At 39.2% G+C, this 26,087-nt stretch overlaps 1 protein-coding gene across 1 annotated transcript in view; it reads left to right on the forward strand.

Moving 5' to 3' along the window:
- The first annotated feature begins 225 nt into the window (after positions 1 to 225).
- Positions 226 to 26,087, forward strand: part of arhgap20 (Rho GTPase activating protein 20) — a 108,635-nt gene continuing 82,773 nt past the window's right edge. Inside the window, exon 1 of the mRNA XM_041807031.1 lies at positions 226 to 350. Coding sequence (XP_041662965.1) covers positions 234 to 350 — 117 coding nt within the window. The 5' untranslated portion in view covers positions 226 to 233. The remainder of the gene's footprint in view (positions 351 to 26,087) is intronic.

Raw genomic sequence — 26,087 nt, forward strand, 5'->3', positions numbered from 1 at the left:
CATCCTGTTGCTTCCTCTAAATGGATCTAATTTGCTGCAAGCTTAAAGGAGGAAACTTCTGAACCTCAGACCTGAAAGGAAGACCAAAAGAAGAAGAAGAGGAGATACTCAGAAGGGAAGGAGGATCCTAAAACCAAAGGAGGAGGAGGTAAAGCAGAGCTGGCTGCTGCTGGAAGCACTGCATCTGACTGACTCAAGGAAGGACTAAGGACACTCATCAACAGACCTGCACCATGCCAGCAGGAGGACAGAGCTGTTCAGACATGGAGATGTTAGTAGGGATGGAGGAGAAGCCAGCAGACAGCGCCAGAGGCCGAGCAGGCAGCTGTGTGGAGTTTTACAATGTCAAAGTAAGCTTCCTTTACTTCTGATACCTGCACTGATTTAATGAAAAGTACATTCACATGAATTTTTTTAAAAATGTGTGCAGATCTAGGTGATGTATATTTGAGTGGGAAGTCAGGCAAAGATGGAAAATCTCAACGAACATTTTACAAGCATATGCCAGAATGTGATTTCCCACTTGTTGCACCAACTTGTTGCATTTCTGAGTGAAAGAACAGACGACACAGGGATGAAATATTTGACCTAGTCACAAAGAATCAATGAAGAAGTGTCGGAAAACTCTTTTCATCACCATTAGAGACCACTGTGGGAATTTTTTTTCATTCTTATGATTGGTGTGATGGTGTGTTAGCTGTTGAGCATGTGGATAATAACTGTGTGACCTTACAGTATAGGATTAGTGGGTGATAACCAGTACATAGATTGTGTGAAAGGTTGTGGCATTTAGCTGAAATAAGTACATTTTTAAGATAAGAAAAAACTAACAAAAATAACAAAGTGAAAAAACGGCAGCTCTTTATTTTAGTGGGCCCTACCCACATAGTAATTTTATAGTAATAAATGGTAATCATCTAGTCATTTCACAAGGAAAACCTAGTTCTAAACAATAGTTATTTCTAAGTAAGTAACAACCTCAAAAATATGGAAATTAATGATATGTTTACCTAGTTATAATGTAATAATTAGCAAGTGATTTGTCGTTGTATTGTGACAATTTTTCTGGTAATTAGGTGGTATTTTACCCTAACTGATGTTATCCTGTTGGATGGTATTCCACCAAGTAATTTCTTTATTTTGTCCGACTTGATTGAAGTGAGTCCTTCCTCAATAATTTTCAAGTATTTTTAGGGTTAGGTTAAAGGGTAGTTTATTTGATTAAGACAACATGGCTAACAAAAATAAAAACAAAAACAAATTGAAGAACTGCTAGCACTTTATTTTAGAAGGCCATATCTACCTCACAATTTTATTGTAATAAGTGTTAATTATCTTGAAATATCTCAATAATTAGGTGGTAATTACATAGTAATAACAATATTTATTTCCAAGTAAGAGCTCTTATTACTTTAACCCTGACCCTCTAATCTTAACCCTTGGCCCCAAAGTTACTTGAATATTATTCAAGGACTCACTTTAGTTTAATTAGCCAAAATGAAATGACCTGGGAATTATCATATTATTTCTGAGAAATTACTTGATAAATACACCAAATCATAATTAAAATTAATACATTACTATGAGTTAAATACTTCCTTAATATTACCATATTTCAGAGCCATTATTTGGTAAAATGCCAATTTATTACGATGTAATTACCATCATATTCCTGAGAAATTACTAGACAATTACACTTACTACTATAAAGTTACTGGGTAATTAGGGCCTACTAAAACAAAGTGTTACCTGAAAATCTTGTTTCTATAAAGTGCAATGATCTCTGTGCCACTTTTATTCATTTACTTTACTGCCAAGACTTTAATCATTACTTTGGTTGAAATAATTCCCTTAAAAACACAATAAAGTAATACATTTGTCGTACCATTATATAATATTCTACCAACTTATTTAGGAAAGTATTGGGTAATGGCCATGATTGTGTATAAGATGTAGACATATCAGCAGTGACCTCCACCATTGGTTATGGACTGATGTTTTGAAGCGTCATGTTTTGAATTTTGGCTGTCATTATCTTTGGCTTACTAATGCTGGACTGACCTCATTTGGATAGGAGGATGGACCACCTAGAGATTCAGGTTCAGCTAGCTGGAAACCCTGTAGCACGAAGTCAAGAGTTGAATACTATTATTTTCAATAAAATGAGGGTTTTCTGCATTAATTTATTGATCTCAATGCATCTAAGATTCAAAACTAATGAAGTTTTTAAATTGCATGAATCACATGCAAGTTTGTAAGTGAAGCAAATGTAGAGAGGTAGGAGCTGGATATAGCTTACCTTGCATCTTCCAGCTTTTACAGAGATGGAAAATAAAGGACACAGCTGAATTTATGAATGGATCATTTCACTTTAAAATACTTGCATAACAGCCAAATAGATGAGACAAATTATAATTTTAAAAGTCAAGCTCTACTATTCCTTTTTGCTTTTTTGCTATGCTTTTTCCTATGATTAACCCTTTAAAACCTGAGTTTCTGGACTCTTTTCTTATTTTAACCATAAAAGGCCCAGAAAACGTCCTGTGAGTACGTGCTTTTGCCCCTTTTTCCACAAAACTTAGAACTTTTAATATATGGCAGTTATTTACATTTTACTGCATGTTGGGACCTCCAGTTTGTAGATGGGACTGTAGACAGTTAAAACGAGGAGCTCCTGGCCGATTAAGTTTAAAAAACAGAGAAAACCCTAATAATCATAACTCGACGACAAAAAATTAATTAACACAAAACACATTTTACTGCATGTTAAGAGTGTTTTAACAGTTTAAAATGAAAAAACACAAAAATGGGGGAACTTTATGCTAGAATCTTAGTGAGAAAAGGGGAAATTACAGTAATAACCACATGCTGGCAGTAAAGCACAGTTTCTCAGCTTTCAGAAACTGTTTGAATTTTTCCGATAACACAAACAGTAATGCAATTATGGTCATGCAAAGTGTGCTTTAACAGCGAGTCGTTGTCGTCATCGCTAGGATTTAAAGGGTTGAGGCCATGTAACTCAGAATCTACCATAATGTAAAAAAAGCATATCTTAACAGTTTGTTGAGAAAACCTCTTAGCTTAACTGCTAACTTTGACTGGGTCACTTACACAGAGAAAGCAATTGGGCTGATGTTCTGGATGGTAATGAATCATTTTGTACATGCACTGAAAAATAAGTTTCAAAGTTTTTGCCTCTGAAGTCATAATTTAAGACTACAGTGCATGACTAAAATTACCATTAGAAATATTTCTTTGACCTCATTCCATTTCCAGATCAGGAAACTTTTAAGATTTTTCTTTTGCTTTGTCGGTATAGACTCAAACATTTGTGTTTTGAAATGTATGATCACTTCAAACTTGTGATGAAGAAAATGTAATTTAACACAATTAATTATTGAAATGAAGCAATGAATTGCAATTGAAAAACAGAACTCTACAGACACCCTCAGATAGAATTTATTCCGTCGCAATATTCATAAGCAGGGGAAATGATCAACATGGACCATGTTGTTTTTGTACAAGGCCATGATCAAGTTGGGTATTTTAACATGGAGCACTATATGAATTCACTCACTTTTGGGACCTTACCCAAGTGGCCAATCAAGGAACTGCTTTTTTTTTTCTTTTAACTTCAGTGTAGGCTTAATTTTTAAACACTTAAAAAAAAAAAAATCATAATTTATCTTAAAACACATGAGCCAGCAAACCAAGGAAAGTTTGATTACAACATTTTTTCTTAAGCTGAAGTTGCTAAGAGCTTTACTTGATGTGAACCATGGGCCAGCAGCTGAAAAAGCTTTGTTTCATAAGCTTCAACAAAGTGAGTTTTTCATGCAGATACAAATCTTGACATTAGTATACAAAGTACCCTTAAGTCAGAGGTATTTCGAGGGATAAGTACAACCATTATTACAACCACTTCACTGTGCCTCTGTGAAAGCCAGCAGACCTAAAGAGATTTATATGTGATTGGAAAGAGCTGAGCTGCTCCAGGAGGGTCTGAGCTGTGCTGCCAGATGAACATACCGCCTCAGTGTCAGACGCAGCTGAACATGTTTTTTTTTTTTTTTTTCCCCAGCAACATGAGTCATCACTCAGGGCATGGTATGGTATGGTATGGTATGGTATGGCACAGTAAAATCTTTATTTTGGGACCTCTTTGCCTTTGTTGGGGAGATTGGACGGTGGATAGAGATTGGGACAGTGGTTAAGAGGCTGGGGAAAAACATGCAGGTCACATGGGGCACAACATAACCAGGCCAACTGCACCCCATGGTACTATTACTTCAGTAGCTGTCTTACTTATAGAATGGTATGAAATGCCACACAAGTAGCTTATCATATTTTTTACCACACTGTACTGTACCATATCATATCATATCATATCATATCATATCATATCATATCATACTGTATCGTATCGTAGCGAATCATACCATACTGTTCCGTACTGTATTGTATCGTAGCCAATTGTATCGTATCGTATCGTATCGTATCGTATCGCATTGTATTGTATCATAATGTATCGTCTTGTATTGCCTTGTTATTTAAGTACATTATTGTTGGGAGCTGGTTTAGCTCACCTGGTAGAACAGGTCTATATACAGGGGCTATAATCCTTGGCACACTGGTCATGAGATTGATTCCCGTTCTAGGTGACTGTCTTCCCCTAACTCTCTCTTGCCATATTTTCCTGACCCAAAAATATAGTTTTCCTTTTTTAAAAAAGAGAGTACCTTTCTTCACTTATCATACTGTATTTTATCATATCATATTGTGTTGTATGGTAATGTATCATTACTCAAGTAACTCATCTTTACTTCTGGTATGGCAGAGTCTCGTATCGTATCATATCGTATCGTATAATATCGTATTGTTGCGATGGGGTCTTATAACTGTCATAAATGGTGTTGTCCCATATTTTATGGTAGCATCTCATATCATTGTGTTTTATATTCTAACTTTGTTTATCATATTAATACATGCTTTATCCTATCTTATCTTATCTTATCCTGTCTTATTTTTTCTTAACATACAGTATGGTGTTGTCATGTTATTTAATCACAATGTATCATATCGTATTGTATAAATCTTATTTTATCACACAAATATCACACTGAAATGTATTGTATCATATTATGATATGATACTTTGGCTGTGATCTCGTCAGACTTATGTTAAGGCCTTTCACTTCTCAACTGATAATTCTGTCCTCAGGAGCTTACCATAAAGGGTAGAGGATGATGTGTGACAGTGTTATGGATACAAACAGAGGTGTATCTCTTTCTGTGAAGCTGTTTACAGCCTACTAAAAGTGTGTCAATAGAAAACAGAGCAGCTGCTTTTGTTATAAATGGTATTTGAAACACTTCATGACAGTCTCCTCGTACAGTGCTGATGCTGTTTATTGTTAAGAGTCAACAGAAGACTTTCAAAATAAAGTGATACCTGATGCAGAGTGAGGCACGTTTTTGGCACATGTGGAGGAGATAGCTCAGCTCTCTGTGCAGAGGTCTGTTTATGATCAGCTCTGGCAGAAGTTTAACTACACAATTACTTCTCTTAAAGCAGCTCGGCAACCATCCAACAACTCGGTATGAGTTAATATAAAAGCATTTTGAAAAACACACTGGCTATTAAAATGTCTATTTTATAGTCAGATTTAAATGTATTCATGCCTTTGCTTTCCAGTCAATAAACCACAAACATAGATTGACTTCAAAGTGGATGGTTCAAATACTCTCTACCACTGATGTCGATATTAATCAGCTTATATAACCATATATATCTGACTGCATAAGGTCATCTAAACCAGATTTACTTGAATTTCTCATCACAAGATAAACAGTAGGTCATCTAGATAGAGGGTAATCCCTATATGACCTACTCTCTATTTATTGCCATGCCGTATGAAAATGTCAAGGGTCACGTGCGTAGGAAAATGACATTAAGGCTCATGAAAAGGGTGCATGCATAATTTTCTCTTTCTCCCTCCTGTTTCTGTCTAATGTGAAAAACAAAGCCTTTTCTTTTTTTGTGCAGCTAGTCAGTCGATCGTTGGCTGTGTTTTTGTGCACACACATAATAAAACTTGGTTCTATGGGATTACAGAAGCATGAGTGTGAGTCTACAGTAGGAAGTCAGGTGGCATCACGTGCGGTGGCCCACAGACCGGACAGACTCAGAGGAATGCTGTTTTTGTGGAGTGAGACCGCCCGGCTGGCTCTTTGTTCAAAACCAGGCTGAGGGGCTGCTGTTGATCAGTGAAGCCCCCTGAAGCCAAAAGCATCAGTCACAGTAAACCTACTGTCAAAACAGAAAGATTTAGACATGCAAATGATTAAATATGCAAATTCTTACTAACTCTGGTTTTTAATAGTGCCAATTCATAACAAATGTTATCTCAAGAGATTTAAAAAATGGCAGAGGGGTATACCACCGCTATTTTGAAAACATGCCCAACCCTTCTTTGCATGGTTTCACATCAGGGACCCTGGGCCGCATCCAAGCACACTTGACCCCAAAGTCTGGTTCATTTGATCAATGTGAACACGAGCGAATCAGAATCAGGCACTATGCCTGAGTCCATTTGAAGAGGAGGTCTCTGGTACTATTCATGTGAACACAACTGCACAAGTTAAATGCAGTCAAGTGAGCCATGCAGCATTTGTGTCAGTAGATAGGGTGCTAAAAGCAGTTCTGAATGATTCCTGGTCTGCGCAGCAAGGACCCACTTCATAATCTGAGCTGCATGATTGGTGTGCAAGAAGGAAGAGGGTTGTTTTTGGTGTTTAAAAAACTGTTAAAACAGGGCATCTGTAGAGCAGGCACCTATATACACAATCTATGGTCCTCAATACACTGGTCACAGGTCGATTCCCAGCCTTGGTGCTGTTTGGTGCATGTCTTACCCCATTCTCTCTCCTCATGTTTCCTGTCACTCTTCACCTGTCCTGTCCAAATAAAGGCAGGAAAGCCCAAAAAGAAAAGAAGAAAAGATCAAACATAATGTGACGGCTTATTAGGCCCACTGTAAGAAGTGAAAAAAAAAAATGGTTAAAAAGAAAAGAGGGGATCTATTAATTTTCAATTTAAAAAAGTAGTTTTTGACATAGTAAATCCACTTGACTCAGAACTTTTGAGGTTAGTCATATATTTATAAAAAAATACAATAAATAACATTTGTGGGTTCCAAAACTTGTTTCTTTCTGAGAAAAAACAACTTCAGAAATGTCCAGTTTGAAAAGTGTTTAATTTTTGAAGAAAAACATGGATATTTAAGTTTAAAAGTATTGTAATTTTTTTCAAATCCTTAAATTTAAGGGATACAAAGTCATAGATAAACTAAAAACAGAAATTTTGAAGGTTAAAAAAGCACAAGTTAAAACAGATAGAAATTTTAAAGCTTAAAGTTTTACATTAACTACAAAAAAATCTACATTTTTTAGTTTAAAGTTTTAAATTATAAGGAAAAACTTAAAATTTTTGAGACTGAGCAATGAGTAAATACTCATGATTTTAGTCCATATTTACTAGATTATCATATTCATCCAGTCATTAAAGATACTTTGCTGAACACACACAGTAAAAATGTAGGGGAAATTTTATTCAAATTGAATAGAATTTTACTCTGACAAATATATTATTTTTATTTAACTCTAAATGATGATTTAATCCTTCATAGCTGTTTTCAATACTGTATAGAGCTGCTTTTCATTCCTTATAGATATGTTGCAGACTTACAGAATAATTTATTTTCCATACAGAAATGAGTAACACTTTATTATGAGCTGCATTTTACTCTAAATAGATAATTCATCTGCCTTACAAATAATAATTAGAGGAACAACAAAAGATGCTTTTTTGCCTATATATCCTGTATAGGTATTAGACTAAAAAACAGTTGTGATAGTGATGTGACTGTGACCCATGACCAGAGCACAAGACGAGGTAGTAAGGTTACAGTAAGGTTAAGTTTGGAGGCAGGCACTGCAAAAAAAAAAAAAAAAAAAAAAAAAAAAAGGAGAAAATGAGGTGAAACAAGACAAGGAAACTCACTGAAAAATCATTAGATTCAAAGGTTGGAGAGGAGGGAGGTTACCTGACTAGAGGCTGTAGTATACCATGGTTCATCAGCAGGTGTGTAGATCTTGATTGCCTAGGATTAGTTGCAGGTGGGACACCTAGCTGCAGCTGTGACTGTTCATGAGTGATGACAGCTGAATTAAAACTTAAGTGGGTGTGGTTAAAGTTTTACTCCAGCAGAATTTCATCTGTGTTTTTACTCCAACTCTGAGGATGTCTGGTAATAGATACACTCAAAAAAGAGTCAGATTTACTCTTTTCGAGGAACTATGGAAAGTGACACCCTAGATTTTCCTGTGCAGGAGCTATTTGGAAGAAAACAACACACTGACCATCCAGATGGCTGTCAACATGAGTCTGGTTCTGCCTGTAAAAGGGAAGGTTTCCTCACCACTATAATGATGCTAAATGTTGCTAGTGCAGAGCTCATGATGATAAAGGTTGGGTCTTTATGAGAATACATCAAAGAGTCCGGTCTAGACCTGCCCTCTTTTTAAATGTGTTGAGATAGCTTCGGTCATGAATTGGTGCTATACAAATAAAGATTGACTGATTGATCCAGGGAGATATCTTTGATCTAACCAGTGTTCTGAGTCTTCTTTCTTGAAAATTCATTACATTTTAATGTCATAAATGATTGACGCTCAGCTTGAAATTTTCAAGTTCATAAAGTCAAACTTGCTACTTTTTAAACTTGCCTTTTTTCCCTCATAAATGTAGGACTTTTAATTATTAAAAATTCTGAGATTGAATTCTTTTAAATCTACACCGTGTCAGCTCAAGATTTTAATTTATTGTTTTTTTGTCAAAAATTAATGGATCCTTTTTATCTTTTACAATTTTTAGACTGGTCTTGGGTCAGGTTAACTTTGGAAAGCAGATGGATTCAATGTTTCTGCATTTATCACTGGTGAATCCATCTTGCAAAGCTCTCATCTGAACCGTTTGGGCCCAGTTAGAAAGTGACAGGAACAATCAGTGTCGAGGGGCAGTACTTTCAGGTGCAGCAGAGTTGTGATGTAAGCAAGCAGAGACAAGAGGCGGGTGCAATAATGCCAGAGGAGCTTAGCGTGGATGCTGCTAAAGCGTCAGTTTTACCAGAACTTGACATTTCTTCATTAAAAGAAGAACAAAGAACAGCAGTGAGTTGTTTTCTTTTCAAAGACGAAATGGTTGTGCACGGACATGTCTACAGAAGCCATACTTCACCTAATGCAGTTTTCTATTGAGTTTATTTCTTGGTAGTGGCACCTCAGTATCGGCCACGTGCTTTGTTGCTCTGATTGGCCCATAAAGATGTGACAGACAGAACGTTCATCCAATCACCCTCCAAGTTTTTTTTTTTTTTTCAAAGGCTCTGTCCTTTCCCAAACACTGTCCATGGTAGGTTTGCCTTCACGCTTCATGCCAGATGGATGTGTTTCACACATCCATCTGGCGTGTCAGGTTAGGGACAGGTAAAGGGACAAAGAACTGTGAAGTGTCATTTAGCAATGCCTTTATCACAGATCTGGACTTTGCTGATGATGCTCTGATCCTTTCAGGGACTGTAGATGTCTCTGTGGGTGATTAACTTGCTGGGTGAGGAAGCTGAAGTATTGGAAATGCATGCCTCCTGGGCCAAAACAAAGATCCAGGCATCTGGAGATGCCTTGGGTCTGTGTCTGGTGAGAGTGCAGAAGTTGTAGAGCAGTTCACAGGATAATCCATCAATCTGCTGGCTGTGATGCTGATGTGAACAGCAGACTTGGACTTGTGCATGGGGTGATGGGTTCTTGAGCAAGAAAGCGTGGCGTTCCTGTTATCTTAGCATCCTTCTGGTCTTGCTATACCCCTATAAGGGTCTGGATGCTGTCCAATGGCCATAGGGACCAACTGATCTGTTTGTTGATGGCCGTATGGAGGCCAGAGCAGTACAGGGCCACGGTTTATGCGGTGAAGCGCTGAACTGGCACAAGCTCCCACACCTGACCTGATCTGACCACAATATATAAAATGGATCTATAGCTTCAGTACGATGCCAGTTATAAAGAAAGTGTTGTTTTACAGTCTGTTAACTGATCTTTTTATTTTTTTTATCTTTGTATGCACATTAAAATAGGATACATGAAAATTTTCTGAACTGGTGAAAATAAAGTGATGATTTCTAATTTAGAAACCAAAACTCATTATTACCTCCGCCAAAGAGGTTATGTGATCAGGTGGGTTTGTTCATTTGTTAGCAAGATAAAAAAAAGAAGAACTGATTAGATTTTGGGAGTGATCTGGATCACTGTCTGGATCCAGGATTTTTTTAAAGGAGTCTGTACTATTGGAAGAATGGGCTAATGGCGGAGGTCTGTGCTGTTACCACTTTTCACCAGGAGATGGCGGACATGAGTAACTTCAATCCCAGCAGCATTTTGGGTGTGTTTCTATTAAAAGTTTTGGAGTTTATAGAGTTTGAAAGACGCACGCCTGGTCAAGGAGACGAGTCGAAGGGTAACAGTGAGAAAGACAGCGAATTGTAGTGAGAATATTCAGAATGCTGGGAGGAATAGAGGAATATTCACCCTCTGCCATGACTTCCAGTCATCCAGTGAGACTGTCAGTGCATCTGTTGGCACCGGCAGGCAATGCTTCCACCATGACAGTCCACCCATAGCAAAGCCAATGCTTGGCCTCACCGCTGGTCCACCCTACCGCAGAGGGAGTCATCGGCGAATGCCGTGGTGGGGGGCACATGGGATGGATCCAGGAATTTTTTTAAGGATTCTTTGCTATTGGGAGATAGGGCTAATGGCAGAGGTCTGCGATCTCCGAGTGCTTCTCTAGTTTTTAATAAAGTTTGAATGGCCCTCTGATTTCTCCAATTTCAAAACATTGAGTGGTTGGAGGATGATGGTTATGTGACTCTGAGGGCCGAGTATATGTGCAGTTGTAGTTTCAGTAGTGGAGAATGGCGGTCTGTTTGTATTCAACACAGCCTGCTGATACTATGAGCCTGAGGTCTGATGCTATATAAGTACTACAGCCATCAACACACAGATGTGAAGAGTTTGAAGTTCAGGAGGCGTGACGCTCAGTGTATCATTAAAGTTATCTCCTGACTCTAGCAGGTGTATCATTACTGCCCCCAAGTCATAACACATCAGCTTCACTGTATATGTATTTAGACATGTAGGGTGCCTGTGTATATATTAGCTTCAATGTATGTGTGCGTGGATGCGTAGGTGAGGGTGCAGGAGGGTAACAATCTCTCTATATGAAGGTATGCACGTGACTGATTCATGTATGTGCTCTGTGTCTGTGGAAGTCCTCTTTGGGCTTTATCTCCTTGTTTTGAGGGGAATTCCAACAAAGACTTCAGCGAGCTTCAAACAACCATTTTCAAATCTTAAATGATTTTAAAAACATGGAAGACCACAGACATCAGGGAAGTTTAGACTGACTTTAAACATGAAACAAGACCACACACCTGATATTTGTGGAAACAGTTTCAGTGTGGTGATTCAACAGACATGTGCTTTCATAGATAACCCTGCAAAGCCAATGGATTGGCTTGTCTGTCATTAGGCCGATCCATCTGGTAAAAAGATGTTGTTGACTGGACTTCAGCATGAGCTTGTTTCTCCAACTGGATTCAGTTGTAGTTAGCAACTGTTAGCATCTACTTTGGTGAATTCACTCCATAGCTGCACATGCCCACTATGCCATAAGCTTAGTTTCTTGGATTGATTGTGACAGAAAAAATGTTCGTCCAATCAGGTAGCAGCGGTAACCATGGATGTGATTTAGTTGAAACACCTGCAAGCCTGTGAACAATGGCGACAAGAGAGCTTGGATGCAGCTGTGGCAGCAGATTACTCAGAATTGGACATTTCATTATTTGAAGAAGAGCAAAGACCTGCACAGAAGACTTTTCAAATGTTTTTGCTCTTCTCTTGGCCTGTTTGGCAAGATATAGCCCATGCTGTGCAGATGTCAAACAGTCTATCTGGCTAGCAATGTGTTTGAGACCACAGGCAGGCCTGACAGATCTTCCAAACTGTTTCAGTGGATGATCAGGTCATGGTTTAGGAAGATTCGTGTGGCCTTCACCTGAACTCTTTGGATAAGCCCCTTTGGTAACTCCAACACCAACATATTATTTTTGAGTTGCAGTAGCACCTCTTTTTCAACCTGTGTTATCAAAAAGTGTAAAAACTATAAAACCAGTGAATGCAGCATGTATCAATCCATGAAGACTTGCTCAAGGTGCTCTATGAATAAGGTTGGTCATGTGACATAAGAGTTACCCTACTAACCCCACCTTAATGACTGAATGTCCAGTCTTATCCTGTCATATCTTATCTTATCATTTTTGGAAACACGTAACACTTGACCTGGACCTGCCCTGAATAACTTGGCTCAACTTTGACTTTTTTACCAAATGATGGGACTTTTCTTGCACTAAAAAGACTTCATTTCTAAAGGCGGCTCTCTTTGGCCAAGACATTGTCTGTTTCCTGAAAAATAAGAACTTCTAACTGGATTTTCCCTCATGGGTGGCCAGCTCAGCTCGGCCTCTCTTCACGTCATCCTCAGAGATTTGCTTCACTGAAGGAGAGCAGGAGCAAGGGATTCAGTGTCAGTCTGCGTTAAGTCTACTCAGCTTCAGACGCTGGTCGTGACACGGCAGGTTGTGAAGTCTGAGAAGTCCGGGTGGCGGCAGGAGGTATTAGGGCAGCTGTAAGAGGGGGGATTATGTCCCAGTGACCCCATGTTCCCAGGTTAGAGTGTCGGGGGTGAAGGAAGAATGGGGGTCAGGGTAGAGACAGAAAGAGGGAAGAGGTCAGTGGGTAAAGAGGGTTGAGGTTGAGGAGGGAGGAAAGGACAGAAAAGAAGGGAAGGAGAAAAGGGGATAAAGTTTGGATGAGATGATGTTTGGCGGGTTGAGCTTTTCAAACTTGAGTGGGAGAGGTAGCTCCCTCTGCTGCTGCCTGGACAAATCGACTGGGAACAGGATGACTAAAACAGCCACACTTCACCTTTATTTTCTCACATTTCAGTAAGACTAGGTCTTTTAAGTGTTCTTCTGATTATTTTTAGTCTGTTATTGATACTTATGGCAGTCAGCTGGTCACTAAGTGTGGTGGGCTTCCTGAAGTATGACTCCTAAGATGTTTTCACAAATGCTAAAAAAACTTCTGAAAATTTCCTGTTATTGCCAGGTTTATCTGCATACATGTACGCAAACAGACATTATTTTTACCCCAACTATAGCTGGACCAACCAACCCCCTAGATATCTGTATATGTATAAAAATTACAACAAAACTGGGTAATTTAGTCATATATTTTTTGCAACATTTTCAGGCTGAACACCAGAAGGGTTCTCTAAAAGTTAAATACAAAAATGTGACCTTCTGCTTTTATCAATAAGGGCAAAATAAGTAAGAATTTCCCCCAAACATGTATCCAGTAAGGCCAATGTAAAGTTAGATATTTCCTCTAAATGATCATTAACGAACCAAAGGAAGTGTCTCTATGATTCTGCTCTCTCCATTTTTTCTTCTTCTTTTTTTAAAGATTTATTTTTGGGCTTTTCTGTGCCTTTATTTGACAGAGAAGGACAGTGGACAGAGACGGAAATGGGACGAGAGTGGGGAGAGACATGCAGCAAAGAACCATGGGCCGGATTCGAACCCAGGCCCCTGGCGCCCCAGACCACTAAGCCATCTGCGCCCTTATTCTTCTTTTATAGGCCATTTTATGGATGTCAGTGTTTGCGTAGGACTGTTAGGGTGTTATCAGTCTACAGGTCGGGATGTAAAGGAAAACTTTTGGGGACCAGGAGACATCCGTTTCTAACTTGTGGTCTTGATCTGTAGGTAAAAAACACTAATGTTAACTCGTGCATCTTTACTAGACTTTGTAAAATGTATTTACCCACCGGTGAATTTAACAGAGGCTGTGATGGAGGGTGGATATCTTTAGCACCAGTCAAACAAAATCCTGAATCTTCCTTCTTGTCTGAACAGAGATGTGGGTGTTTCTAACTTCTTTAACTGCAGTGAAACAATCAGAAAATTACATTCTCCCTCTTCTAAATATTGCTCTGTTTTAGCAACAGGAAAACAGCACTTTCTCTCATTATCACTGCATCTCTCTCTCCCTCTCTCTCTCTCTCTCTCTCTCTTTCTTTTCGCTCACAACAGCGTTAGGTTGAAGTATGAATGTACTTCAGAATTTTGACAACCTGAAAACCAATGAGAACAAGCAGACCTGGCAGTGTCATCAGCATAATATCTTTTCATTCCGGGACCCCTAAAATAACAGTGCTGGAGACCTGCACTGTCCCTGGAGATAAATAAAGCAAATACACTTTCTAATAGACCTTTCCCAGCAATGGTATAAGAAAAAAAACAAAAGAACAGAAAAACACAATATTATTTTTTATAAATATATTCATTTTACTAAAGGCAAGAAGCTAAATATAAGTTTGTTTCCAGCACTAAGACGGCATACTGCATTTAATTCCTTAAATCTCTAATATGGGTCGCCCCGGTCTAAAAGCCAGTCTTTTTTTTTTTTTTTTTTTTGGAATCTGCCAAGAGGAAAAGTGCTGAAACCATCCTGTATGTGACAATTTCTATGTTGTTCATTAGAGTCCTCAATGTGCAGCTGTGTTGCACTTTGACTAAATCTGTTTTGGAGTTTGTGCATCCACAAGCTACTGTACAGTAGCTGAGCTCTCAGCCTCCGGTGACTGTTGTGAGATGGACTCACGGCCCATACGTCACCTTAAAATGCACAGTTATGACTTAATGAAGAAGAAAAATGGTTTATAAGTGTCACCAAACTCCACCAGTCTGTGTTGTTATGTTTTTCCTCATGTTCTGAGCAGTTAAGCAGCTCTTTTTGATACACAGTGTATTAGGTGATTTTGTTGTTGGGTTAAACTCTTGCAATGTGTGGCTGCAGCAGCTGCACACACTTGCAGGAGTGACGTTGCTTGCCTTAGCACATCATACTGTTGCCCTGGTTTAATAAGCTGCTGCCAACTTTTTGTGAAAAAAAAAAAAAAAAAAGGCAATAAAAGTATAACTCTGGATTTAGTGGTCACCTACAGGAGATGTCTGTGTGCAATTTTAAAGAGCCACAGACCCCAGTATAAATGCTCTCATGCATTGTTTTTTACATGTAACTTTATCTTCAGCATAAATTTCACCAAATAACTGTGTTTATATTTTAAATTGAACTATTATCATAGACACATTCTTACAAAAAATGATCAAATATGCCATTTAAAGTCATTCAAAAGTGTTCCTTATTTTCTAGAATGCAACTCTCAACCACCTTCTTAGAGTCTTGTGACCCCTGGAGGGTCACGACCCTCACTTTGGGAGCCACTGATGTTTGTGTGCATTCAGAGGATTAGTGTTAAAATCTGTTGAAACTACCCTTATGTCTGTATTCTTCCATGACATTAATGCTGGTGAAGATTTGAAAATTTGATCGTGATTCTTTTCTAAACTAGGGCTTTTAAAAGATTATTTAAGCCTTTTATGTACGGTATTGGCCTTTCATGAGTAAAAGCCTTGATATGAAATAGTCACTTTTGCATCATAGAAAAACATTTTGTATTTGATTATGGAGTAGAAGCTGCCAGCTGAGTAAATTATTTGTGGTTTAATGAAGACGGAGATGATATTTAAACTAAAGCCCTCTATCTAGAGCCAGCGGTATGTTTCATATCAGGCCTGCTGTCTCCAGATTCAAACAGTTGTAAAAATTCCAGTGATGATAAGTGCAGCTGAGAGAGTGTGGAGTGTGTGCATTATGGCCAAACAACATGTCAGTCAATGTGTTTCTATAGCAACACAAGCAAACACAACAGCTCCCACATCATTGGTTGATCTTCTGCAGCGGATGAGCTGATTGTTTCCAGAGCAAAGGAGGAGATGGGAGATTAGATTCTGACTTTGTTGTTATAGTCTGTAAGTGTTTCTAGCTTTCTGTTTCTTGTGTGCACTCTTTGGTCATCCATAAAGTCATTTAGGTATGATTATATCACTGGGTGAACTGGTGCAAAAACATGAACAGACCTATTTTAATCATCGCTGCCTGGATTCATACTAAGAAGAAGCAGCTTGTGTGAAATATAAAAACACTGGTTGCAGGGAGATGCTGGAACAGAGGGATATGTGTAGGTTTTCTTAAGGAATAGCAGGAAAAGATTCACTGTTTTAAAGGGTTTTATAGGGGCAAAGTACTAGCCTGAGCCTGTGTGGTTTATGTGACCAAACAGACATAAAAACAAGAAAGAAATAGATCTTTACACATGGAGAAAGTGATTCATCCATAAGCATTTTTGCCTCCTGGCATAAGTAATCTCATTGGAGAAAATAAAGGAGGAAAAAAAGAGACAGTTCTGTGGATGATATGTTTTACTACGCACAGGAAAAAGTGGCGGGACGCAGCAGAAAAAAACTATTTTTTATGTTTCAGGTCAGACGCTCTCAGACAACACAGCAGCAAGCTTTGGAAACTTCCACACTTGTTACGTTTGCAGTATGAGAGTGCACAGCAGCTGTAAACATAGCCAAACTGCAAAAATCTGTGTCACGGAGGCAAAATGGGCACGAGGCAGGAAGAGTTCAGAGCAAAGTGGTTGAGGATATGAAGCTCTTATAGTGTAACTGTACTGTCATAATTGTACTGTTACCTCCCTTCATAGACAGTGTGTATTTGTTTGCAAGTAGAACATCTGTTAAGGCTTTCACCAAAGCTGTCAGCTCAAAAGGTACAGTAATATTAACGATTTTACACAAATATGACTGCCACTACTGCCATCATTGTTTGCAAACTGTTTGCAGGTGGAGTGTTTGTATTTTATTCACCCATCTAAGAGCAGCATACACTGTTTGGCATCAGACTTGCAGCCTACTGTTTTGCTAAGCTTTTGCTAATGTGTGAAAGCCTATCCAATGTTTTCTCTAGTACCGCCTCTTGCTTGGTCACTCTATCTTTTTCTCTTCTTAGCTTCATCCATCACTGTCCTCTTTGGTCTCTTCACCTCAGCCACTGTATCAAACATTACTGAGATGGCTTCCTCGCTTCCTTTGAGCTAAAGGCTAGTGTGTGAACTGGTGCCATGTAACCACATGCACTTTCAGCCTGCTGCCACAGTAGCAACGCCAGATGATTTTGATGCTATATGATGTGACTCTTATATGATCAAATAACAAATCCCGACTTCATTTGAGTACTCAGTCGCTTACATGTTCTACATAATTTACAATATGCACTGAAGTTTGTTGCATCAGATACTGTTCAGTTGTTACATAATTGTGTTTCATAGCTGCGAGAACTGAAAATGCCACTTAGAGCGGAAGTGGCCTCGAAAAAGTGATGCAACTCTAAAATCAAACCAAATACAGATAAGTCTTTACTGTTAAGTAATCAAAAGACATGCAATTTTATTAGCTACAACTACGTATATTTTCATTTTTTCTTCCAACAGCAATACAGAATGAAAAAAGGCAAAACCCCATCCATAACACTGGTAAAATTCACATTATTTCTTCTTTTGTTTTAGTTCCTGTTTAACCCCAAACCTTGACTGTTTAAAAACATCTAACCATCTCTTATTGGTGGATTAAACCAACTACACAACTACATTTTTGCTTTCCCCCCATTTTATTGCAGATTATGCCCAATTAACACACATAAAAACCCCATACAACACAGCTTATTGAAGTCCTCATGCTTTTTGCACGGCCATAAATTTACCGAATGGTGAATATGTCAGTAGCCATTTTTTATATAACCTTATTGGACATTTCTCATTCTTTGATATTACTGCTTTATTCTGGAAGCCCAGTTTGAAATTGCATTTTTATTGCACTAACTAGCCTAAAGATTCCTAAGCATGGTAAACAGAGATTAAAAAGGGACCTAAATCTTCATATTTTGAAGTTTCAGGTCACCACGCTGTGGTAAAATGTCTCTCCATGTACAAGTAAAAACAGGCTTAAACCATCATATGTTAAGATCAACACTGTGCATTTTCTGACACCACTTGTAACTTCCTGTCTTGTTGGTTTGGGCACTGAAAGCAAACCCCCTGTCTTTCTTGTGTCAGCCAATTGTCATCTTACCAGCCACCTCTATGTCCTGATAAGACAAAAACCAATATGTTTCATTGGTTAAATCAAAATGTCAGCATCCCGATAAGACTCTAGCCTGGTGTGTTGTCTTAAACAGAGAGCAGAGGCTGCTGGTATCAGCCTGGCCCGATGGTTGAAGCCTCTACTGCAGATAAATCTTGTGGTTAATTGTTCTGCTGACAGAAGAGCTTTAAAGATCACTGATAGCTTTTATGCACAGAGATGCTCTGCAGGATTGCTGCAGGATGGCCAAAAGGGCAGAAATGCATCAATGCTTTACACCTCTGTTGGTTCAGGAGAAAGTGTTTGGATTCTGTTTGCTCTCTTTCATCCTCCTGCACGATTCTTGTTTTTATCCTCTTTGCACAGTTCTTCAGTGCATCCAGGGTATGCTGAAGGGTTTATCAGCTGGAGTCTTTAAGGGCAAATATGACTCATTTCACTCGATGAGTTAAAAGTTTTGACACTATTGAATCCAATCGATACAGACTACTAAACTGACAAAAATGCCAATCAGATATGTTCCTAAACCCTGCACACTGTTTAGTTTCAGTTTCACTCTTTTTAACATTTCTATGAAGTTTCCCTCTCTGATATCAAACTACATAGCATGAAATGTATCGAAATTTCAAGAAAATTTATGTGCATGCAAAATCAGATAGGTTTTAAAGAGAAGACATGGTGATACTTAAATGAAGCAACAGCATATACAATAGCAGCTTGTGCTTTACTCTGCTGAATTCTCTAGCAGGACCCCCTTTTTACAGATAGACTACAAAATATATCTTGGGTTGTTTGCATGATGCTTGCATATGATGAATATTAAAGTTAACTATTCTGTGGTCAGATGAATTGAAATTTAAAATTATTTTTTGGAACCTGCAGACTAAAGGGAAGTAGGGCCATCCAGCTTGTTATCAGTGCACAGTTCAAAAGCCAGCAACTCTGATGTAATGGAGCTGCATTAGTGCCATTGGCGTGGGTAGCTTGCACATCTGGAAAGGCACTATCAATGCTGAAAAGAATAGATAGAGGTTTTAGAACAACAGATGCTTCCATCTAGACATCTCCTTCGAGGAAGGCATTGCATACTTCAGCAAGACAATGCTAAACCACATACCACATCCATCACTACAGCATGGCTTCACAGTAGTAGAGTCCAGGTGCAATAGAAAACATTTGGAGCACCATAAAACAAGCTAGAGGTGATGCCACACAATGGTAAACATGGTCCTGTCTCACTCTTTTTCGCACATTTTTCACAGTGCCTCAACTGTTTTGGAATTGGGGTTGAAGTATTGTAGTATGATCTCCATATGTTGATTGAAAGGGATACATTTGTGAAAACAAGTAAAGGGGAAAGAAAAAGTGCCAATAACAAAGATAGGAAACAAAAACAAAGCAAAAGATGAGCCACTCTGTTCTGTCTGGTTATTTTTAGTCTCCTCTAACATGTCACTGTTTCTCCTCTACAGTAGCTGCAGCGCTGCTATGGCGACACAGGCTCTAATGACTTATACCAATGTTTACATCTGCCTCTGAGTGTGTGTGTTTGAGTGTGTGTTTAAATGTGTGTGTCTATTTACCCCTTTATGGAGCGTTGCCAAGAGATAAACAGAGCTGTCCATAAGTCTCCAGAGTATGACTATCTTCAAAGAAGCACAAATGCTTGGCAGACTACTTTCACTTTTGACTCTTTTAAACTGGATTTACTGTAAGGATGATGAGCTTTTTTAAGTTTTACTTTTGTTTAGCATGAAAATGTAGTGGATTTGTGGACTTAAGGCAACTAAGACAAGCTGGCTAAATGCTGCAAAAAGTATAGAACAAACGACTGACTACCTGTGAAAGTTCAGAGTGCACCTACCTGTTAGGGTACATTTGAATCATTTCTAGCATATAAGACAAAATGCATCATGCCGCTACTTTTGTGTTAATTTCATCATGTTATTTTAACAGTAAGCTTCACTCTTGCATATACACTACAGATAAAAGTATTTACCCGCCTGACTATTGCTCAGACATGGACCGTAATTATGAAATTGTATTCAAAATGCTTCCCTATTGCAGCTTTAGCAGCCTCTGTTTTTATTTCTGTTGGAATTTGTGCACATTCATTCTGTGGAGGATTTATGATGTCAAGCATTTATGATGTTGGACGACAAGCCCTGGCTCACAATCTCCATTTCCTTTCATCCCAAAGTTGCTTGATGGTGTTAAAGTCAGGGCTCTGTGCAGACCAGTCAAGTTGATCCACACTGATCTCATTGAATCATGTCTTGAAAGTCCTTCCTCTGTGCACTGGGGCACGGTCAGGCTCCAACTGTTGCCACAATGTTGGAAGCATAGCAGTGTCCAAAATGTCTTGGTATCTAGCATTAAGACTGCTCTTCACTGGAGGTAAGGGCCGAGCCCAGACCATGCAAAAACAGCCCCATAACACTATCCCTCCTCCACCAAACTTCACAGTCAGTCATTTTCTAATATCACTTCTTAGAAATGAAATTTCATGAACTACTATGCTTGAAGTCACTGAGCTCTTACAACCCATTTAGTAACACAAGCGTTTATAAATGAAGCCTGCATGGCTAGGTTCTTGATTTAATGAACCTGTGGCAATAGGTCTGATTGAAACACAACACTGAATTCAGTAATCAACAGGAGTGGCAACATACTTTTGTCCATATAATGTATGTTTTAAGCTTTTTCTTTCACTTACTTTGCCTCCAGCTTTGTGAAATTCATACATCCAAATTCTCCAGTATATGCAAACTAAAAACGATCTTTTGCCAATCAAAGTGGGTCACAAAACCTCATTGCTTTGCCAGCAGTTCGAGTAGAGTCTCTGTGGTTTGGATGGAGATGTTTAGTGATAGTATTAAGCCAGATTTTCTTGAGAACACAAACATGGACCAGTGCTGACAATAACAATATAGCAATCTTTCTTTCCTGTAGTTTCACCATGATCGTGTTTACTGCACTTTCACCTTGGTCTGTAGTTGTTTAGTCTCAGAGGCAGTGTGGTATTTTACTTATTTTTTAGGCTCTAATGGGTGAAATCCTTTCTTTACTGTACCCTTGTCTTCTCAACAAACATCTCAAGACACACAACTCAATCTCAAAACTGGGTCACTGATGCACAACAAGATACTGAATCTAAGGAAGGGCTCTACCCCAAGAAGAGTTCAGTCATTAAGTTGTATGTATGAGTATACAGATAAGGGTATATATTTGTCTAGATGACTGTATATGTGAAGTATGATCATCAGATTCTTGAGCATTGGGTATCTGCTGATATGAAGTCCTAAACCAATAACAGTGTTGGATTATTAACATTTATCACTCAGTGTGAGGATTAGACTGGGAATCATTTATGCTCTCATCTGCTCTGTATGGAGATCAGGCATCATCCCTACCAACAGGAAGAGGGGCTTTTTGTTGTCCCTATCTGGAATGGAGAGGGTTATATGGGAGAGTGAAACAACTACAAGGGCATTACACTTCTCTCAGTGTCGGGCAAGGGGTGAGGCAGGGATGCATCTTAGCCCCTACACTCTTCAGTACCTGTATGGACTAGATAATGGGGCAGGTTACAGGGGCAGCAAATTGTGGAGTGTCGTTTGTGATTGTTGAGGATCTTAATTTGCTTCACATTGCACTTGGTTAAACGAAACAAACTGTCTGGATAACGTCAAGCCATTATACATTTCTGGTGCTGTCGTCTCAAACAAAGAGCGGTGAAGAATAAAAGGAGACACAGAAGAGGATAAAACTGGAAATCCATCTCTTTCCACTAGACCCTGGTTTTAAAGCAGACCAGAGTCTTCTTATTTGGTCTGCACCAGAGTTCAGACGAACTTTCACACCACTCCAAATGGACTGGACTCCGGTAAAAAAAAACAAAAAACACCAGAGTTCATTTAAAGTGGACCATACAGCCCTGGTATGAATGCTAACCTAAAGCTGACATGCTCAGGAGAGCAAGGATGGGAAGGGTCAGCTGCGCTTTTACGGTATCTGTTGCATTTTCCCGGGTGTGATCCAGCTCACTGCGTACTGGTGTCCCAGGGCCCATTTGACTGGTCCAGGCACTGGGACCAGGGTGTGGCTGAGGGTGGCAGCAAGCGATGGGGCATGGGACTGGTGCAGGCCTGGACAATATCTGTACAGGACCAAGCCTGACCACCATTCGCTCTTGTAAGCTGGTTAGGACCCATAGAGGTTTGTTGAACGGCTCTTTGTCTGGACTCTCCCCTGGGACCAATTTGCCTTGGGAGACCCTACTAGGGGCTAGTCTGTCCAACAACATAGCTTCCAGGTTCACAGGAACATGCAAACCCCTCCACCTGATAAGGTGAGGGGAATTTTAGTGAGCAGACTTCCTTAGTCTGCAGCCAACACGAACCGGCCCTGGAGAAGTGGAAGAAGATGGATGGATGACTCATATTTGCTTTGTTGGGACTACCTTTGTTTGTAAGCTCAGTTGAGCTCATATTTTTTGCTCGATCAGGTAGTTGAGTTCAGTAGGATACCACTGACCCTTGAGACATTGGCTTTGCATTAAAAGTGTAAAATCACCTCCTTACAGCTTTGCTTTTGCTGTTAGCACCCAACATGCTATGTTGGTCCTACTAAAAATAAATGCTCAGGTGCACACAGAGTAGCTGTAAACACAGAAAAGCCAAAAGATGCACTCCATGGACTAACTTGTGTCATAGATATCTGAATTAGCTTTTTGAGTTTGTATCAGCCTGATGTCAAACTTTGTGAATAAAAAAAGTCTATCTAAAGTTTTGGACTTAATAAGTCCTCTCTGCTATAATAATGCATGCCATATCATTTGAAAAACTGTGCAGGAAACCTTGCAGAAAATTCCCCCTTGTCTCAAAATGGAGATGCAATCCTACCTCAGGTTTGCTCAGCAGAGATGAGGATGATATATGGCTTTAACTCAGCTTCAAACTTTCACTCACATGTTGACACAGCAGGATGGTTGGTGTGTTGAGGCATCAGGCCAGCGGTCCTGTTATCTACGGTTGGCTCCGAGCCGCTGCTGCACGTTTCTCTGCTGCTTTGTTTTGACAGGACACGAGTGAATGTGCAGCATGAAGCCATTACAGCGCCCGTTCTGTTTCTACTGTACGACACTTATAAATAGCCACAGGCGTTCCCTCAGAGGAGAGCTGGGTGTATGTTTCTCTCTGCCATTTACACTTTTCTGTTCCTGTGAGTGAGTGTGAGCTAGTGTGTGGGTTTGTGTTAGTGTGTGGGGGAATGGCTTGTCTGAGTGTTTGTATGAGTGTTCGTAGCTAAAAGCAGGTTAATTGTGGCTAGAAATGGAAAAAGTTCAACATTGCAATTCAGGCCCAGATCCTGGTTTATTTCTGGAGCTGTGCAACCGAGACGTGCTCTCTAACCTCATCAAGACTCACATACACTCATGCATCCATGCCTTTTAATAAAATCCAGACTATTCCTCCTCTCTGTTCTTCTAGGTCGGTGAAGCCGCAGTGAAAAAAGATTTTGTTAAATTACAACTCAAGTGAGCCGCTCCCTCCACCTCACATCAGCTTGTTCTGTTTCTACTCTTTGAAAGCTGCTGTGCAGCCTCACTACCTCCATCCACGTCCATAGTCACTGGTAAACAGCCAACATGCTTTTAGGTGTCATTCCTTACAGACAGGCAGCTAACACTCAACCTTAATAGAATCATAGAAACTGAACGCTGCATCTCCATGTTTGGTTCTCACTCCGGGGACACAGAGTAGACCTGCATCAGACCACCTAAATGGTCTGGATGGTTCATACTGTAGCAGAAGGTCACTAAGGTATTTTGACCTAAACCATTCAGTGCTATTCTCTGATAAACAGGGAGCCAGTGTTAAGACCTCAGAACTGGAGTGATATGATCAAGGTCACCCAGAAGGGGGGCCCATGGAGGTCATCAAAATCATGGTCCATCTTAAATTTAAAGGGATACTTCAACATTTTGACAAATTCGTCTATTGCCATAATTCCTATAGTCTTAGTAATAGGTTAGTTACCTTCAGTTGTCGGTGCAAGGTATTTTTAGATCGCCGCTGCCAAGTTCGGGCCTGCTGTGCCAACTCAATGTAAGCAGAATGGTGAATGTGCAGGTCACAACTTGTCCATGAGAGTGTTTTGGAGTTGTTGGATTGTGTATTTGATGAGTTTGATGAGGGAAAGCTGGAATACCATCTGCTTAGTTGGCACAGCAGGTCTGAACTCGGCAGTGGTGATCTAAAAATAGCTTGCACTGACAACTAAAGGTAACAAACCTATTACTAATACTATAGGGATTATGGTAATGGACGAATTTGCCAAAATGTTGAAGTATCCCTTTAAGCTGTGATAACTGATTTTCAAAATTTTTTTTTTACCTGAATATAACTACTTTTAATCCAAGCAATATCATTTACTTTTTTATTTATGCAATACTAAATAGTATTCTTCAAAATGTCTTCCTCTTCTCTTACAATAGACTGAAAATTGATTAAAAGTGGCAAAAATGGCTTTAAAATGGTAAAACAAAAAAAAAGGGCAGAAAAATTAGGAAAAGGGGTTACAAAAGGCAAAAATGAGCATAATGAAGAGTGATATGCAGTTAAAATTGGCAAAAAATGGCATAAAAAGTTGTGAAAGGGGGTTAAAAGTGGCGAAAATGGGTTAACAGAGGCAATAGGAGGCAGGAAGTGGAAAACTGGGTTAACTGAAGCCAAAATGGGTAAAAAAAAATGGTAAAATGGCTTAAATGGGGCAGAAGTTGGTTAAAAGAGGCAAAAAAGGTAAAATGTTACATAAACTGCAGGAAAGAGAGGTGAAATGGGTTATAAAATGGCAAAACTTGGTTTTAAGTGTCAAAAATTGATGAGGAAAAAGTGGAGAAAAGGGGTAAAAATGTAGCAAAAATGGGTTGAGTAAAAAATGGATCCAAAAGGGGTCAAAACAGCTGAAAAAGAGGTGAAAGGGGTTAAAAGTGGCACAAATTGATCAAAAGTTGAAAAAAAAAACAACAGAAAAAGTGGTAATAATGAGTGAAAAAGTGGCAAAGGGTGGGGAAAAATTGATGAAAAGTGGTTAAAATCTGGCAAACTAAGTAAAAGGCGCACAAAATGGATGAAAAGTGGCAAACATGAAGTAAATAACTTCAACATCAGACACCATAACAGCTTTACACACTTTTCAGCTCCTAAATGAAGTAACTGTTAGCCAGAATGCTAGCACCAAAGCTGAGCCAACACACATGCATTAATATATCAGTAAATCACAACTGGGGAGGGCCCATTCTCAGGGCTTTTGAGGGGCCCAGCCATATCTGTGGGCAGGCCTGGATATGATCCATACCCTTGTCTTAGTGAGAGCTCGAGCAGCAGCGTTTTGAATCAGCTGCAGCTGTCTGATTGACTTTTCAGGCAGCCCTGTAAAGATACTGTTACAGTAGTCAACCCAACTGAAGATAGATGCATGGACACGACTTTTAAAGTCCTGCTGGGAGATCAGCCCTTTAATCCTAGAAATATTTGAGGCAATAATAAGCAGACTTTTTAATTGTTTTATGTGTTTTTTAAAAATTGGGTCTGAACCAATGACAACACAGAGATTTCTGGCCCATGTCAGTTTTTTTTTTTTTTTTTTTTTTTTTTTTTTTTTTTTTTTACTGCTGCATGCTGACTTTTAAACATTCCTCCTTGGCTTCTAAAACCACTACCTCAGTTTTGTCTCTGTTGAACCGACTCGTTAATTTGTTCAGTGAATTTACCCAGTGCTTGCATGGAGTTATGGTCACCTGGTAATGTAGAACTGCGTGTCATCTGCATAGTTATGGTAATTTATTTTGCTGTTTTTC

This window comes from Cheilinus undulatus, linkage group 15 (genome assembly GCF_018320785.1).
Source record: "Cheilinus undulatus linkage group 15, ASM1832078v1, whole genome shotgun sequence".
NCBI lineage: Eukaryota > Metazoa > Chordata > Actinopteri > Labriformes > Labridae > Cheilinus > Cheilinus undulatus.